The following is an 18,777-nucleotide window of genomic DNA, read 5'->3' as shown; positions in this document are numbered from 1 at the left end:
TTCAGTCACTCTCTGTCACTACTATGAGAATAGCACCTCTCCTTATAACACTCCTAAGAGCTGGTAGTATTATCCATAGTTTACATATGAGACTTAAATAACTTGACCAAAGTCATTGAGCTGGTAAATGGCTAGCCAAGATCGAACCTCAGATCTTTCTGATTCCACAGCTCATCCTCTTCTGTCTTAAGTGGACAAACCTCAGATGACTGTGCTTTAGAAATATCAAAATCTGACTCTTCAGAGAATTAATTTTAAAAACCACAAGTAGAGAACAGAAGAGCAGATGGAAGTAGAAGAGGATGATGGGACCAAACCTAATCTAATCTTGGCCTATGGGCCCCTTATGAAATTATGTTGGAGACTAAAATCCAATAAAAAATTGTGTCCAGTTTGCCTGGTTATCAATCAAACCTTCTGATACTTAATTTCATGACATTCCATAGATTAAAGTCTTCAAGATTCAGATTCCCATCTCCTCTGAGCTGCAGCTACAACTCTTTTGTAAAACTGGGAACATAATAGCTACAGCTGAAAAGCAACAGCAGCAATTTGTAGAATGTATAAGACCCTTGCCAACTCCAGATAATCCTTTTGCCACCTTCATCATCTTAAGAACTTTTACTCTAATAATAGAATGTGCAAGTGTGTGAGTATGTGTGGAAACACACACACACACACACACACACACACACACGTGCAACCAGGCCCATATGCAAGGAGCTCGTGTGCAGGACAGCGATTCTGTCAGTCTTTTTTGATTTTCTGATTACAGTATGTACTTTCTAGGGTCTTCATCAAGCTACAGTTACTGCCTTCTCAGTTACCCATCTATAATAGACAGAACTGAAAAATATATTTTATGTTAATGAAATACGAACCAGCTCCCAGTCCAACCACAAGTGCTTAGCCCAAGGATAGCTATTTAATCCACAAAGGGCCAATCACATCTCTCTTGTGGTAGATTTCATTTTTATTGCTAATTTACTATGAATTTATACATTATTATATCTATGAATAATTATATTGTTCTTATATCTATGTTCTTTACTATGTGACTTCACAGTTCTTTTCACTAGAGATCAAGTATATTTTTTCTCCCTATTGACATTAGGACTTTGCTGTGTGACTTGCTAATGGAATGTCAGAGGATGAAATTTGAGCAAAGGCTTTAAATGTGCATATGAATTTTCAGGTCTTTGTCTATGAGAAGAGCACATAAATAGTATGTTCTTCTATGTGCTCATCCAAGGAAGGTGAAAAATATGTGCAGCAGGCTGGGCATCTAAGTTAATCCCACCCAAACAGCCTACAGACACATGAGCTAGAAGTAAATGATTATGTCTATATATTCCTAATTTATGGGATAGATTATCATCATATACAATTGTTCTGGCAATGGATGACTGATATCTCTCTTTTTAAAATTTTTTTATATGTGACAGCAGAATGCATTACAATTCTTATTACACATATAGAGCACAATTTTTCATATCTCTGGTTGTATACAAATTATATTGACACCAATTTGTGTCTTCATACATGTACTTTGGATAATAATGTCCTTGAAACTTTACAATTAAACTTAGAGACAGAAAGACTACTGAAAACGAAGGCATATAAATGGCAGAGCTTACTTTGGAAAAATGCTGAATTTTTTTAAATCTTTTTCTGATTTACTCCTTTGCACATATATATACGTGGTGTGTGTGTGTGTGTGTGTGTGTGTGTGTGTGTGTGTGTGTGTGTGTTTGCTTTTATTTTCATTGAGGTAAAGTTCACATAAATAAAATTAATGATTTTACCAAAGTGAGTAGCATTTAATACACTCATTATGTTTTATAACTGCCACCTCTACCTAATTCCCAAATATTTTCAACATCCCCCAATTAAAACTCAATACCCATTAAATAGTTACTCCCAATTTCTCCCTCTCCTTATCCCCTGGCAACATCAATATGTTTTTCCCCCTAGATTTACCTATTTTTGTGAATTTGATTGTGACCCCACTCAAATTTATATGATGAACCCCCTCTCAGGTGACTATGCTGGAGATAGGACCAATAAGTAGTTAATTAAAGTTAAATGAGATCATAAGGGTGGGGCCTCAATTCAATGGAACTGGTGCTCTTGTAAGAGGAAGAACCAATATTAGAGCTCTTTCTCTGCCTTGTGAAGACACAGAGAGAAGGTAGACTTCTGAAGACAGGAAGAGATCTCCTACCAGAACCCAACCATGTTGGTACTCTGATCTTAGACCTTCAACCTCCAGAATTATAAGAAAATAAATTCCTGTGTTTAAGCCACCTAGTCTCTGGTATTTTGTTATGGCAACCTGAATTGGCTAATGTATGCTATTTTGGATACCCGAAGACACAGGGCCAAATAAAACATAATCTTTGTGTTTAGTTTCACTTAGCATATTTTCAAGATTTATCTACATTATAGCATGTGTCAGTACTTCATTCCCTTTTATGGCTGATGCCAGGAGCCACCTGTGAACTGTGAACTATGTATAAATCAAATTGGCATGGAAGCCACTGAATAGGAAAATCTGGTGTCTGGGAACTCCCAGTGGCACTCCTGCTGGTGAGACCATCCAAATACATGTGAGTTCCTATGCAGCTCTGCCACAGGTTCTACATAGCACCACAAATGGGGTGACTTGCTGGACTCATATAGCCACACAGCCTCTAATAGATGGGTATAGCTTGCCAAGATGCCAAACTATCTGTTTGCTGCAAGTACCCCTAGAAGCAAGACTCCTCCCGCTGAAACCTTATCCCTGCCTTTGATGTACTCCCTTAAATAAAGGACAGGGAGCCATTTTCTAGTTGTTCAGCTCTAGCTCCTATGTGGACTGGACTTATAAGCTGCTCCATCCCTTTAAAAACTATTTTTCTGACTCTTGACTCTTAATTCTTCACTATTTCAGACTTAATTTTTCTCAGGTGGCTTATCCCCTCCTGAGCAGAAAACTATCCTGGCAGTGTTCTGGCTGCCCCATGATAGACTGAATAATATTCTACTCTATGGATACCACATTTTGGTCATATACTCATCCTTTGATTGACATTAGGTTGTTTCTACCTTTTGACTATTGTTAATAGTGCTGCTATAAATGTTTGAGTACAGGTATTTGAGTTCCAGTTTTCAGTTCTTTTGGATATAGTCCAATGAGTAGAATTTCTGGGTTAGGGTAATTCATGCAATACTGAACTTTAGGGGCTTGAATATCCAAAGTTATTCTCTGGCTCTCACCCAGGTAATATTCTTTAGATTTCAGAAAATAACCCTTGAGTATATTGAATAAATGCTTTTTGTTGCTATTTCTTATTAAGCTAGAGGTAATTGTTTATTACAGAAAGAATGCAACTAACAGAAAGAATCTGAAATAAAGAAGACAATTTCTCATTTTGATTCATGATATTATAAGAAAAATGAGCTCAAAACTCCTTTTTAAATGTTTTCCAGAAGGGTGTTTAATCCTGTTGACAATAATCAAATTTTGATGAGACTATCTTGATATGGTTCTGAAATCTGACTTGATGGTTAGACTGTAGTTTAGATTACCACTAACCTTTGTGTCCAGGAAGGATAGGACCTGGCATTTAGAGCATATTCCAACTCAAAACGACTTCTCAAAGCTGCCACATGGCTTCGGCCTGGCCCTGCCCGGCTCACCAGGCAATCAGAAGAAGAGGAAGGTGAGAGAGACCCGCTGCTGTTACTGGATGCAGGAGACATCAGCTGGGTGAAGGAGAGGCAGTTTGAATCATTTGATAAATCCAATGGGCATAAAGGAATAGAGTGGACTATAGATTTATTTTAATTTTCTGTTCCCAGATTTTTCATATTGGTGAATGCTCTTAACCATCTTAGCTTGCTTTTGGTGTTTCCTTTTAGTCTCTGGTGGCAACAGCTGACTAGCCTTTTTGATCCAGTTCTATGTTGATAGCTGGCCTGTTATACCTATCTTCATCTTTCCCAAAATACAATAGCCCCAAATCAGATTCACAAAATAGATATTTAGATGTTTATTATTCAATGATCACAACAAGATTCTCAACATCCTTCAATATGGCAATAAGACTCATGACAGAGTTCCTTTAAATTGTACCTAAAGTTATTCCCTTTGCATTAAATTATTACCTTGACTTAAAGTGGATTCACACACTTTCCCAAGAACACATCCATTTAATAGATGAAGGATGCTTTAGTGTCTGGCAAATGTTGAACCAAACAGAAGCAGACCAATGCCTTTGCTACATGATAGTTCTTCAGATGTTGGACTCATCCTAATTTTTTCTTCCCTGTGATAAACACTCCTGGTTCCTCCAGTTGGTTCAAATTTTACACAATTTTCAAGCCATTCACTATTCTGATCTCTCTCCATGAAAATATATGTCCCAGTTTTCATTCCTTTAAAAGGATCAGAGACAAACTAGGTACCATTTTGTATGGTCATTTCAGAACAAGAGTGACCAAATCTTCTATTCTGTAGCCAGACAACATATTTTAACTGCCAATGAGTTTATTACCCACTCTCATTCATGATGCTTCTTAAGCATGTGTCTAGCATTTCATTCTTTTATTGTTTCTTTAGCTCTTAAGCAGAGTGTAATATTATTCCTGATAAATTTATTCCTGTTAGACAAATCCTGTTACTTCATCCTCTAAGAAATTCTAGAATCCTGTTTTCAAATATTTTCTGCCACTCTGAACTTTATTATATCTGCCAATGATGAGTCTCTCCCTCTTGACTTTGGTCTAAGCTATTGCTTGAAAAGTTGAAAAGTGAGAGAAGGGAGCCCTATGAGACTTTTGTAGTTAAATCCCTTTTCCTGACTCTGGTCTATTAATTAGTGCAACCCAATCCAGCAAACTCTTTTGTGCATTATCAGCCCCCTCCTCTTCTGTCCTAGTAGGAAGAATATTTGGAAGTCAAGCCCTGAAGGCATCTCTTAACACTGAAGGCCTCTAGAAGATTCTACTGAAACATAACTAAATGTATACTGTTCTCCCCATTTCCTGTAAATTTCAGAACCAAGAGAAGGGAAATGAAGTTTTAGGTCTAAAGACTAAAGCCTCCTTCTACACAAAAAGCTTGCTCCTTACAAGTTTCTGTGGAGTCATGAGAGAATGACCCACTGCAGGCTGCATCTGCAGACCTAAAATTCTTTTCCAACAGACTGGGTTCCAAAGCATTTTAGCTGAGATTCTTTTTGGAAGCAAAACTTTTTGTGGATGGCTCCATTTTGATATTTAGTTGAGCAATCTCAGGTTGCTGCTTTTCTCCACTCCCCTTTTTTCTCTTCTTTTCATATGCGGATCCTATATGTGTGATGTCCTTCCCCTCCTCCACTAGCACTCCTGTGCATTTGGGAATATATTATTTTTTAATTAGTGCTCCTGTTTTAGCTCCTTTGCCTATTTTCAAATGCTATCTCCTGACCAGGTGTATAGCAAATTAAGGCAATTACAGAGAGAATTAAAGCAAATAGCTCCCTGATATTAAGGAAAGAAAATTCCATTAGCTTGATTATTAACATATATCACTTTATGTAACATATGTGTGGTATAAAAACAATGCTTTTCAATTAATTTATGCATTATTGTTGTGATAATTTCCCCCTTTCTTATTGAACATAAATGGACAATGACTTAACAGCTTACATTTCACCAATGTAGGAATTCTGTGTAGAAAAAAATCAATTTAAATAATTACCTTCTAATAAATTTGTCATACCTTCAAATTTTCAGGTATCAATTTTTTTTTTTTAAGCTGAGCATGGCTATGACAATTTACCTGACTGATTTTCTTTTTGGAACCACCCAAATTCACTCTGAACTTGTCTCTGCCCCTGTAGAAACAGCCAATTTGGTTCTACCCTAGGGATTTAATGAATAGGTTAAGTATAAATGGAGTTATGGGCCTCAGAGTAACTTTCCATAAGTGCCCTCTCACCACAGCCTTGGGTATCAGGGCTTTTATGCGGACTTATTTCAGAAGGCAAAGTTCTTACCTCAATGTTGCAGAGACACTCCTCTAACTTCGTAACAACTTCAGAAAACTCGGGTCTTCCCTGTAAATAGAGAAAAGACTTTTTCCTCTGAAGAATAAAGGGGGGAGACTCTCTTTGGATTTTAAAATTGGGTATTTGCATTTGTAAAGAATGAGATTAACAATAAAGTATATTTTTATTTAAAATACACTTGTATTGAAGTGTTAATTGAATGTTCATTTGCTGTTCATGGAGGGATGTTGAGTCTTCTGATAAGAGTTTTAAGTCAGAATTTGCAACTACATTCAGATAATGAAATAGTGGAAAAGCTTTAATTAGCTTTGCATGTTTTTAAATGGCAGGTTTTCTTCTTCAAAATGAAAGAATAAAAGTGGATCTAAAAATTATTAACTATCTCCATGCCTCATAATATATTGCACATGTGTCATAGGAAAGAAACTGCTAAAGCTAATTTTGTAATTAGCTTCACTACTGAAAAGACATCTCAGATTTAAAACTAAGATCAAGATAGAAACTTCACTACTATTTCCTACTTTTCAGCTTAAGTTACGTTTTTTATCTTTAAAAACTGCCATTAAAGATATTGTCCATTATAAACCTCAGTGTCAAATGTTCGGTTAAGCATTTATTGTATTCTGATTATATTTCAAGCTTTCTTCTAGTAACAAGGGATATAAAAATGATTATGGATCTATAGGAAAAAATTCTGGGAATTGTATGCCTCCTTTTGTCAGATCCCAAGGACTATATATCCTATCATTTCTCTCTTTATGAAATTTTCACTGCCAGGAGGTAGAGAGCCCAATTTAACATTCAGGCGCAGTAACCAACTAATTTAGATTCTTAGTAGAACAATTTCTCCCTTAATATCTAGCCCTCCCCTGAGGACACTACTTCCCCCAGAGACCTCTTAAGTAGAAGCTGTTTTCTCCAGCACACTCCAGTACCTCTGGGTAGGTGGGGATGGCACTGGGTGAGCAAAAGGCTGTGTCTTCCTTGTTGTCCCTGCTATTTCCAAACTGTTTCTCCTCTAAACACATCAGATTGTTGGCCTATTCCACTGACTTCCCCTCCCTCCATCTCTAAAGTTTTCAACCACTGGTTTCCTGTTATGCTCTCTAAGGCTATTGTCCTTTTATTATCCATGAAGATAATCCCTGCAACAGCTGGACCTCCAGGTTCCTTTACCTCCTCTTCTCCCGTGGGCTTGTCTTTTCCTTTCATGTGGCCACTCAGCTCTGGGGTCATACCCTAGTCCCTGTCACTACCAAGCCCTGTAGATCCCTCTCTGTTCTTCATCCAAAGATCTTGAGCCACACTGATATTTCCAAGCCCTTTACCACTTAAAAAGCAAACAAAAGATCAAAAACATTTTATAGTGAACATTTTCAAATATGCCCCAAAGCAGATATTATACTATCTATTTAATCCACCATTTCCTTTGTTATAATTTTTTGCTCATCTCATCAATTTTTTACTGTCCTCTCAATTTCTTACTCCCTCCTTACCTACTTCACATTTCATTGCAATAACTTCCCATTATCACTCCCTTCAACAAACCTCAACTTCCTGGCCCTATTTTGCATTTTGTACAATACTGGAAAAAGTCCACGCTTGATTAAATCCATCTTACCAGTCTTGCTTGAAAATACTGACGCTGTCACCCCAAGACCTTGTGTACTGCCCATTGCTTAAGACCTATGCCTAGCACACTCACCCTCCCATGCTCTGGATGACTATTTTGTACCTTCTCATCTCTCTTAAACCTCCAGCTCCCACTAGGATGTCTACCTATCCATCTATGCCTAAACATACATAATCGGCCTTAACTTCTGTTGATGAATTTTGCTTCCATCTGAGGCCAGTTCCTTCACTTGTGTGCTCCAGCAGTAATTTTCCCTTTTATTTATTTTTTATTTTTTGCATTTTTACATGGTCTCTACTGATTTATCCCTTCCAGCACACAGACAGAATATATATTCTTCCATTTTAAAAACAAACAACAAAATAAAATTCCTGTGGACTCTTCTTCAAGATACTGCTCAACTTTGCTGTTCATCTTTATTCCAAAAGTGCTATAAAGAGCTATTAAACTTGCTGATTCTAATTTGACTCCTCCCATTTTGCCTCTACCCTAGTCAAACTTTCTCCTACAACAGTGCTGAAATTGCTCTTGTCAAGGGTACAAAGACCTTTCTCTCCATTGCTAAATTCAGTACTAAGTTTCAATGCTCATTTGGCATAGCATTAAATAAAAAGTCATTCCTTCGTCCCCAAAACAGTTTTTTTTTTCCAGTTGAATTTGAGGTCATTTTCTCATTGTTTCTCTCTTCCTTAGTCTTCTCTTTTGGTTCCATCTTTCCTCCTTATCTTTAAATTTTGAATCATCCCAGGACTCAGGGTTGGAGTCTCTTCACTCCTATACTTAGAGGTAATTTGTTGAGGTGGTAATTCCACTTCAGGCCTTCAAAAAGCAACTCCCAGATTTCTATCCCGAGACCACTACTCTCTCCTGAACTCTAAACTCACACATGCAACAGAATGCATTTATAATCCTTTCTTATGTCCACAAACAGTAACTTCATTCTCTACTTTCAGAGGCCAAAAACCAAAGAATAATCTTTGACTTCTTTCTCGGTCGGTCATGCTTTTATCCAACATATCGTGCTATGGTTTTGATTTGAAATATCCCCCACAAAAATCATGAATTAAAAACATGGTCCCCAATGCAACAGGGTTCAGAAGTAGACTTTCAGGCAATAATTGGCTCATGAAAGCTCTACCCTCATCAGAGGATTAATCTATTTGATGGATCTACCCATAGATCTCTGAATGGACCACTGAAGGTGGGTCCTAGCTGGAGGAAGAAGGTCAACAGGGACATGCCCCGGAAAGGGGTTATCTTCTCCCTAGCCTCTCTTTTTGTTCTTTGATCCCCAGTGGCCATGAGCCAAGCAACTGCCTTTGCCAAGCCCTTCTGCCATGAAGTTTCTGCCTTGGAGTCAGATGACCATGCACTACATACTATGAAACTTTGAGCCAAAATAAATCTTTCTCTTCTCAGTTGTTCATATTAGGTATTTTGGTTACAGTGACAAAAAAACTAACACACACAAGCAAATCACTTAATCCTACCTTCAAAATGTATCCAGACTCTCAATGGTCAAGTAGCTTATTTTAGAGCAAGGCTTTCATAGATAACAAATGTGGAAGACAGCTACCTGAAAGCACTGCAGAATGAATAAAATCAGGCAGATTTGAGAGGGGCATTATTTAGAAGGAAAGAAGGACATGGAGTGTTTCTCTCCCTTTTTTTTTTTTTATAGCATTTAGTTAGAATAGTCACTATCTGCATTTTAAGAAAAACTTAAAATTTTGATAGTTCATTTGCTTGAAGAACCAGAGGTCAGAATTCAGGCCAACAAGAATGTAATACCTATTGTTTTATAACATATTACCTCAAATTTAGTGTTTTTAACAATTTTCATCTTTTATCTGACAGTTTCTCTGGGCCAGAAGTCCAGTACTGATTAGCTGGGTCCTTTGCTCAGAGTCTCATCACAGTGAAATCAAGGTCCCAGCTGGCATGGGGTGAGTTTCATTTGAGGTTCAGGGGTCTTTGCCAAGATCATTGGCTGTTGGCAGATCTCATTTCCTTGTGGTTGTATGACTCATCTCCCTGTTTACTTGCCAAATATTGCTCAAGAATGACCCTCAGCTTTCAGAAGATGACCACACTTGATTGCCACATGATCTCTATATGCAGTTCACAATATGGCTGTTTGCTTTTATTTCTGACCAGCAAGGGCATGTTTCTCTGACTGCTTTCTTAGTGACCAGCTGGGAAATATTTTCTGCATTTAAAGGGAATATTTGATTAGGTCAGTTCCACACAGGGCCATCTTTCTTTGGCATATGATCAGACAAAATCATGGAATAATATCACATTATTTTCACTGACTCTGCTCACCCTCAGGGTTAAGGGACTATTCATGTATGTACACCAGGGGATCAAAATCTTAGGAGCCATATTAGAATCTTGTTTATCACTTAGTGGCACTAGAAAGTGAGGGGGATCCTGAAAGAAGAAGCCCTGAGATCTGTGTATAAATGCTGCCTAAATCTCTGAGTGATTATATATGCATGGGGAAGACTTAGATTATCCCTTCTAGATAGGGCTAAGGAAAAAGGAAATGGACTAATATTGAATTGGCCCCATGTAAGACATTGTTTTTACTACTATTTTCTCGGAGTGGAATTATCTAACTTTTATTCTGAGCCCATGAAAATCCATTGCACTCTGCAAGGTCCAACTTAGTAGTTACATACTTATTAAAGTGTCCAAGTGATTCCACAAAATAATTTTACATTTTTCATTAGTTTCACTTCTCTCTTTCTTGTGTCATAACGAGGTATTTATGTATCTATACCACCAGCTAGGAAGTACCTTGAAGGTAAACATTTATTCTTATGTACCAGCATAGTCCACCACATTGGTAATTTGAGCTCAGATTTGTTAAATTAAATCACATCATACAATAAACATTTATCCAGAATCTTCCCCTGATTCTTGTTAAAGCCATATCATCTCTTGTTTTTATCATTACAATTCCCTTTTCTTTGTGCAGCTTCTTTGCTTATTTGAAAGTACATTCGAAACACAATAAAGTGATCATTTAAGTATGTACTTCAGTTCAAGTAATACCACTCACAAAAACCTACTCCCCATCTTATTTGGATAAAAAACCAAAGTCCTTGAATTCAGCTTTAAGGTGCACCACAGGCCATCCCTGCTATTCCCTGACACAGCATTTCTCTGCATTCACCAATCTGGTAACACCAACCTCCCGTGGAGGCCACCATGCCTTCAAGGACTTTGTACCCACTCTTCCTTCCACCAGGACACAGCACATTTTTGCTTTTAGTAGGTCTATGTTTAAATGACAGTTTATCAGAGAGTTCTTCCTTGCCTACCATTTTTTATGAGCCCCCAAGGTAATGTTATCTCCTTTTCTTGTATTTGTTTCATAGCATCTTTTATCACCAAATGACTTCATACTGATTTTTCATGTTTACTGTTTATATTTCTCCATAGAATATACACCCCTTGAAGGCAGGGCCCAGGGCCATGAATAGTGCCTTGTATACAGAAGATGTTCTACAAATACTTATTGAACCAATGATAGATTAATTATTTCATGTTTTCCTTATATGTCTTATTCCAGAATTATCATAATATATAGGTACAAGATTTTATGTTCTGTTTCATTTAAAAAAAAATTTTTTTTAAAAAGTCAACCCAGGTGTGCGTAATAAATGAATGGTCTTCTTGAACTGAAACTCAAATGGTGTTAATATTTCATTGGTGGATTGCAAAGCATAAAAATAATGGTAAAATTTAACATTTGCTGAACAGTTAGAGCATCTCATTTAATTCTCACAATACTCCATATTATAGGCATTTATTATTATTTCTATTTCACACATGAAAAAGCAGAAAATAAGAAAAAATGAAATAATTTATCGCAGGTACTATATAGTCATGAAATAGCAGAGCTATATTCAAAGCTTGGTAGAGTTTCTGATCTTAATCTTCCTTCATACCCTCTTCTTAAGTGTGGCATCTAAATCTGTAAAGAATAAAATAATTCAGCTGTAATTCATATAGATAAAGTGCCTGAGATTAGCTTCTTCCTACCAGAAAGAATAGCAGATAAAAGTTATAATACTCAGTTAAATACCTACTGGCTACGTGAGTTTGGATGGTTCCTTAACCATGCAGAGTTTCAATTTTCTCAGCCTCAAACTGGGTAGCAAAATTCAGAGAACTAGATGAGATAATGCTTGTGCAAAAGTTCTACAAATTGTAAAGTGTTTTGTAAAATAACTTAATTTGTTTAGTAATCTGTACTAATGGGTATACACCCTGGATGTGAGCTCTCTGAATTTATGATCAAATGCTTTAACAATTCATTTTAAACTCTATGCAAAATAAAGAGTCTAGCCTTTACCTGGCATCTTACAAGAACACCAAGATGCTCATTAAAAAGCAGAAATCATCAAATGCCTTACGAGCTGTATATATTGAAATCATGAATAATAAATGCCAACATTTTGACTTGCATTGCCCTCTGCTTTCTTTTCAGGTGGATGGCTCATTCTCTTTGCCATTTTGCTGCGGGTGGCAGCAGCTTGCCCTGCATCTTGTGTGGTATGCGCCAAAGATGTAACCCTCTGTCACCAGCTAACCTATATAGTAGGTAATAAAACTAATAACTCTAAAAAGCAGTGTTCGGTGTACCTGGCAAATTCATTGCCATGCTTTTCATTGTACTGACTGCTCTCTGTGCTCAGCCTGAAAGAGGTAACCTTTTAAAGAGCAGGCCTTTTACAGTAATTAAAGAGACTGGTAACATTATTTTATTTTCTTGTTCCTGGTGGTCTCAACTAAAAGTATTTTAAGACCTTCAGAGATAACTGAGACATTTTTATTGCAAAAGAATACCACCATTTCATGCTGCTACATCATTAAAACAAAAAAGAAAAATATAGATCACTGTAATTCTATTTTTGTCCATACTTTGTACAGATTTGAACCCTACCACCAGCTGAAAAAAATACAAATGAATCAGAAACCTGAACTGCAATTGTTCAGCATTAGTAAGATTAAGTGATGTACCCGTGAAACAGATTATTATCAAAGTGCATCTCATTTTGAAAGTCTGGTCTTTTTTTATTGGTGGTAAATGAGCTGTAGAAATGCTAACAAGATACACTGCCTGTTTTCATTACATATTGCTTGCTTAAGTCAACAATTTAATAAGACACCTTATTAACAAATTTGAGGAGAATGTGATTTACATCCTGATATTCAAGAAGAGATAAACAAGCTATAAGCTCTGCCAATGGAAAATTTTCAGAAACGAGCCTAAGTTAAGAGGGTAAAAGATGATAATTTTTTTTTTCATTTCTAAAATCCCAAGACTATACGAATGAAGAAATAGACATTATCATTCCCCACAGGAAAGAGGCTTCAAGGTTAGTTTATGCATATATTGTTCACTATCAGTATTGAAAACACTTACACACTAAACTCCACCCTTTCAAATGCATTATATTCCTGACTTTACCACATTTATTTTGTGTGTGATCTGATATAGTTGATGTCTGTAAGAAACAAATATTTCTCATCTACATTGCTGCACCTCTATGTGCTCCTCATTCACAGGATGCCAAGTGTGAAGTTAGATCTCACAAACACAGTGAAGTAAATGGATGACTTGTGAGTAGTAGAGTTTTTATCTAGTTCTAGGCAAGAAGTAATTGACAGAAATAACAGCTTCTCATTCCGAGTTGACAAACCCTAAAAGACTGGGGACCCATACAAAACAACACTCCTCCATCTCTAATCAAAAAACAATGATGAACAGAACAAAATGTCAAACTGACCAGAATTAACAGAATTCAAAGAATCAATAACAAATGCTGAAAAACAAAACAAAACACTCCCAATTTCAACTTGCTTGTGCTTCGGGGATAGAAGCAATTCTTCCAAAAGAAAGCACTCTGAGAATCCTTTGTCTTTTACAGTTTTTTTTTTTAATCTCTTTGTTTCAGCTATGCAGTCTGAATTTCCTAAGGGAATTGTGATTTGCTTCCCCCATGGCTGACTGTTCTAATATCACCTGTAGACCTCCCAGGGACAATGGACTCCTCTATTCCTATGACATTGTCATTTGCAGTCAAAACAATTTTAGCATGATAAAGATGTGTTATAATAACTCCTGATTATAATACATCTTTATTGAGTTAAAACGCTTTGATTTCTAATGACAGAGCAGTGATAGCTCTGAGGTGATTATGGTGAAGGGATTTAACAGTTGGAAGCCCTGAGTACCACCTGTCATCACATGATGGACTTCATTGGAGGGAACAGATATAAGACAGGAGGCCAAGATGGCTCAGACTATAATGAGAACCCCACTGACACATCCTCGGGTTGTCTGGAGAGAATATAGATCCTTACCAAGTTGCCAACTCTTAGCCTGGAGCTAAAATGCAAAAACCAATGCTCCTGCTCACTTCCCCCACCCACACCTTTATGTCTGAGAGAGAAGATGATTGACTTCACCGCATAAATATACATTGCTAGCAGAAAACTGTTTAGGGGCTCAGACTCAAGCTTGGCTTTTAGGTGAATCTGATTGGGGAAGCAGAGCTGGTGCAGATCAGTACACACCCTCTGAGGGAGGAAGCCCAAGAAGCCACCTTCAAAATGCCTTCAATGCAGACAATCCTAAACAATGAATTAACTTTGGCATCAAAAGGAACAGATGGGTTTATGTTTCTGAAATAAACATGTCATAGTAACAGAGAATACAAAAAATCCATCATTCTGATAAATAGCCAGTTTCCCCTTAAATGTAGAAGTCAGAGAATCATTTTCATTTTGTTTATTGTTCTTACCCAGGTAATGAGGTTGTTCACAGGGTATCTCCTCTGTACTCCCCATTCCCTTCCCACCTGTGGATATCCAGTGTCTAGTCTGTGCTTTTCTTCCTTACAGCAGCCCCTGTGACCACGAGGGTTCTCATCATCACTGATGGATACCTCTCCTCTGTGGAGAGGGCAAATCTGTCTCTCCTATTCAATCTTGCCCTGCTCTCCCTGAGCAGGAACAGCATCAAGGATGTTCAGGAAGATGCCCTGTATGGCCTCACAAAGCTGCGGACATTGTTGCTGGAGCACAACCACATATCCAGTTCCTCCCTGGCAGATCATACCTTCAGCAAGCTCTGCCACCTACAGGTGCTGGTGTTGAGCAACAATGCTCTCCACAGCCTGAGAGGGGCCTGGTTCCGACACACCAGGGGCCTGACCCGACTCCAGCTGGATGGCAATCAGATCACTAATCTCACAGTTAGTTCTTTTGGAGGCACAAATCTCCACAGTCTCAGGCATCTGGATTTATCTAACAATTTAATTTCTTACATTGAGAAGGATGCCTTCCGGCCCCTGCCTCAACTACAGGAAGTGAACCTTTCCCAAAATAGGTTGGCCCACATGCCAGATGTTTTTACTCCACTGAAGCAGTTAATCCTTCTGAGCTTAGATAAGAACCAATGGAGCTGTACCTGTGATCTCCACCCCTTGGCCCGCTTTCTAAGAAGCTACATTAAGTCCTCTGCTCACACACTCAGGAATGCCAAGGACCTAAACTGCCAGCCATCCCCCACAGCCATGGCCACTGTAAAGAGTGTGCTGAAGCTGTCTGAGACCAACTGCGATTCCAAGCCTCCCAACCTCACTCTGGTTCTAAAGGACAGACGTCCCCTCCTTCCAGGACAGGATGTGGCTCTGCTGACTCTCCTTGGCTTTGCAGGTATGCCAGGAAGAAGTGTGCCCTCAGCTTCTTTTTTCTCTTGTGAATATTCTTGAAGTATACTCAATGATGGCTTTCTCCGGGAACTGGGGTAATCTGATAGGATTGTGGAAAGGAGAGGTTGCCATTGAACATGGAAAAATGCTGGCTGAGTTGGCATAGCTTGCAAGAATTCCTGTTTCAGAGATGCTATCTAACAGATGAAAGTGCCCTGGAATTCAAGAGCTCTCAGTTTAAGTAGCATTATAATACTGAGAAAGTTAACTTGTTGTTTAGTTTTCAGTTTTCTTGTCTGTAATGCGGGAATAATAGCTGCATTCCATCATCCTCCATTTATCAATAAGTATAAGTACATGCCACTAGGAGACAGGGTTAGAAAACTGATGAGACAGACTGTTCACTCAAGGCCGTCACACTTGTGTGTCAAGTTATAGTGGTGTAGTAGTGGGCCTTTCCAGATTCACAAGAAGATGCTATTAGGATGATCACATACATCCTAGTCTACAGTGGGTTGTACAGTAGTGGTTTAGTGCATGAGTTCTGTAGTTCAATTACCCAGGTTTGAATTAAGAACAAGGGCTCTGTTCTTACAAGCTGTATGACTTGGGGGAAGTTATCTGACTCTAAGTGACTTGGTTTTTCTCCTGTTTTAGGCTCTTCTAGGACTTCTGTTTATCCAACTCTTTCATAAACTTGGCTTATACCTTCCCAGTTCAAATGAGAAAGGATAATATCCAATTCTTGATTTTTTTAATAATTAAAATTTTATTTATGTATTGGCTATGTGTTACTGGATGAATGATATAAAGTGATGCTATTAGTCAAATATCAAATATGAATGAGATTTCTTGAGTTATTTAGCTCAATCTGTGAGTAACCACGATGATGATGATGATGATGTGTATGGGTGTGTGTGTGTGTGTATGTGTTGCTCCAAACTGGAAGACTAGATGCTAAAGGACTAGGACTAAATCAATGTATTTTGAATATGTGTTGTAAATAATTATTTGATAACGGGCTTCCAGTCTATTAATTGAACATCAAATTTTAAACTTCTAACATTACACTTTTCATCAGAATAGACAGCATCATTTCTTGACAATGAAACTTCCACCAGCAGTAATCAAACTTACCTTTAATGGAATCCAAGTCTTCCCAGAAAGATAAATTGTTTTAAAAACCGTGTAACTATGTCAGTAATTATATGTGCTAAGAAATAATTTACCATAGATGACAAAAGTGATAGCGCAGAAAATAGATTTTCTTTTTGTGATTCTTAGAATACAAGATCTAGGAGATATTTAGTAGATATTCCAATAAAAACACACTTAAATGCACACAGAAAAGCCCTAAGTTATGGGGTTCCAATAGGTTTAGGAAATGCTAGGTTAAACAATGTGAAATAGCCTTATTTATTGCAGCAGTTCCCACAGTCTTTCTTTTGATAATGAACATTATGAATCTTTAAATGGGAGAAAAAAGGTGAAGCATTTCTCAAACTGATTTGATCATGAATTCTTTTTTTCTTACAGGATTTAATTGAATTAGTGTTTCATATAATGCTATTTTGGTGTATTAAAATAGTGTAATTTTCAGTATCCTTTACATTTATATTCAGAAATATATTTTACTAGGTTAACAGCTTTTTTATCAGTATAGAGAAGGATACAAGTTTTAGAAGATTCCAAATATTTTGTCAAAGTGACAGGAAATCTAATATACATGGATACATTCTGATAAATTATAAACATGATGATTATGGACATATTGGTTTTAGTGTGTAAAATTATTATATGAATGTATTTTTCATTCATTAATTAATAAATATACTATTATTTTAAGGGATTCTTCTTTAAACAGATTCCTTTTTTTAAAATATCAATTTGCTTGACTAAGATTATTCTTCTTATGAAGTGAAATTGTGGTGAATTGTGTGTGCCTCTAGATTGTAGGAAAAAGACTAAGAACTATAATTTTGTCTATGATTGCACTTTCTTCTCTATCTGTAATTAAGCTGTGATAAGTCCAAGGAATATAAATAATCATATTCAGTGAATTTAAAACCAATCAGTAAATACTTAGCACCAAACACTAATATTTTGACATTTATTATTCTGTGACCTAGTAAATAAAAAATTTTCATGAAGCTATCATGTGTTTGCAATGGTTCCACAAGAAGTTATCATTAATTCTGCTACTTTTTTTTTTGCCAACTCAGAATAATTGTTGGAATACTTTGAAAATATAAACAATGGCCAGGTGTGATGGTGCAGGCCTGTAATCCCAGTGACTCAGGAGGCTGAGGCAGAAACATCTCAAGTTCAAAGCCAGCTTTAGCAACTTAGCAAGATCCTGAGCAAATTAGGGACACTCTGTCTCAAAATGAAAAATAAAGAGGGCTGCAGATGTGGCTTAGTGGTTAAGTAAGGAATCAATCCCCAGGACCAAAATAATAATAATAATAGTAGTGGTAGTAGTGGTGGTAGTAGTAGTAGTAGTAGTAGTAGTAGTAGTAGTAATGGAAACAATGGCCCTGGCAATGAAAATTCAAATGTATTAGCACATTCAACCTGACTACAAGCTTCATGTGCAACTTTTGCTCTCTCACCAAGGAAAGTGACCACACCTGAGTGCCATGTCAACAGAAGGAGAATGAGTGGGTCTTTACCACTTAGGCACAATTAGAGAAGAAGGTTTCTCTTATAATCAGGCTATATTCACTTGTATGTTACTGGCTGATGCATGTCTTTAAGAAAACTTAGATCCATCTTTCCTGTATTATTTACTTTAATATTTACATCACACATTCAAAATATTTGATTGATTTAAGGGATGTTTTTCTGTTACCATTTTCTTGCAAGACCTAACACAGCAATGTAAAACCTAAGCAACAGCAGAAGGGTTAAGGTTTGGATCCTAAATGTCCTCTAAAGGCTCATATATTAAAGGCTTGATCACCAGCCTATAGCACTATGGGAGAGGGCAGAACCTTTAGGAGGTGGGGCCTTGTGGAGGGAAATTAGGTCATTGAATACATGTCTCTGAAGTGGGTACTGTGATCCCAGACCCTTCCTCTTGTTCTTTGCTTCCCTGCTGCAATGAGGTGAGCAGCTTCACTCCCCCACATGCTACTTGGCATGATGGTTGCCTTGATATAATTACAAAACAATAGTCAATTAATCATGAACTGAGACCTCTGCAAGTAAGAGCCAAAATAAACCTTTCCTCCTTATAATTTGATTTTTTTCAGGTATTTTGTCATAACAACAGTAAACTAACACAAGAGTAATCATAATCCCACAATTCAAACTTTACTGTATGGAAGTGCTGATTAAACATATCATATATATATACTTATATATATATATA

At 37.2% G+C, this 18,777-nt stretch overlaps 2 protein-coding genes across 8 annotated transcripts in view; one reads left to right on the top strand and one right to left on the bottom strand.

The window, feature by feature from the left end:
* Tnni3k (TNNI3 interacting kinase) overlaps positions 1-18,777 on the bottom strand; it is a 282,551-nt gene that overhangs the window by 47,514 nt on the left and 216,260 nt on the right. For 5 of the 7 annotated variants that reach the window (XM_015490511.2, XM_048814072.1, XM_048814074.1 and 2 more), the window contains 2 exons: positions 6,027-6,086; positions 3,581-3,750 (listed from right to left, as the gene is read on the bottom strand). The exons of 1 other annotated variant lie outside the window; for it this stretch is intronic. In XM_015490511.2, the coding sequence (XP_015345997.1) occupies positions 3,581-3,750; positions 6,027-6,086 (230 nt within the window). Of the gene's footprint in view, positions 1-3,580; positions 3,751-6,026; positions 6,087-11,302; positions 11,657-18,777 lie in introns of those variants that run through there. One more of the 7 variants, XM_048814078.1, reaches the window with a different exon arrangement.
* Lrrc53 (leucine rich repeat containing 53) overlaps positions 11,940-18,777 on the top strand; it is a 20,360-nt gene continuing 13,522 nt past the window's right edge. Inside the window, exons 1-3 of the mRNA XM_048814190.1 lie at positions 11,940-11,958; positions 12,173-12,286; positions 14,593-15,408. Of these exons, the coding sequence (XP_048670147.1) occupies positions 11,940-11,958; positions 12,173-12,286; positions 14,593-15,408 (949 nt within the window). The remainder of the gene's footprint in view (positions 11,959-12,172; positions 12,287-14,592; positions 15,409-18,777) is intronic.

This window comes from Marmota marmota, unplaced genomic scaffold, assembly GCF_001458135.2.
Source record: "Marmota marmota marmota unplaced genomic scaffold, marMar, whole genome shotgun sequence".
Classification (NCBI taxonomy): Eukaryota; Metazoa; Chordata; class Mammalia; order Rodentia; family Sciuridae; genus Marmota; species Marmota marmota.
Note: the sequence above shows the minus strand (reverse complement) of the source record. Positions and strands in the feature narration are given on the sequence as shown.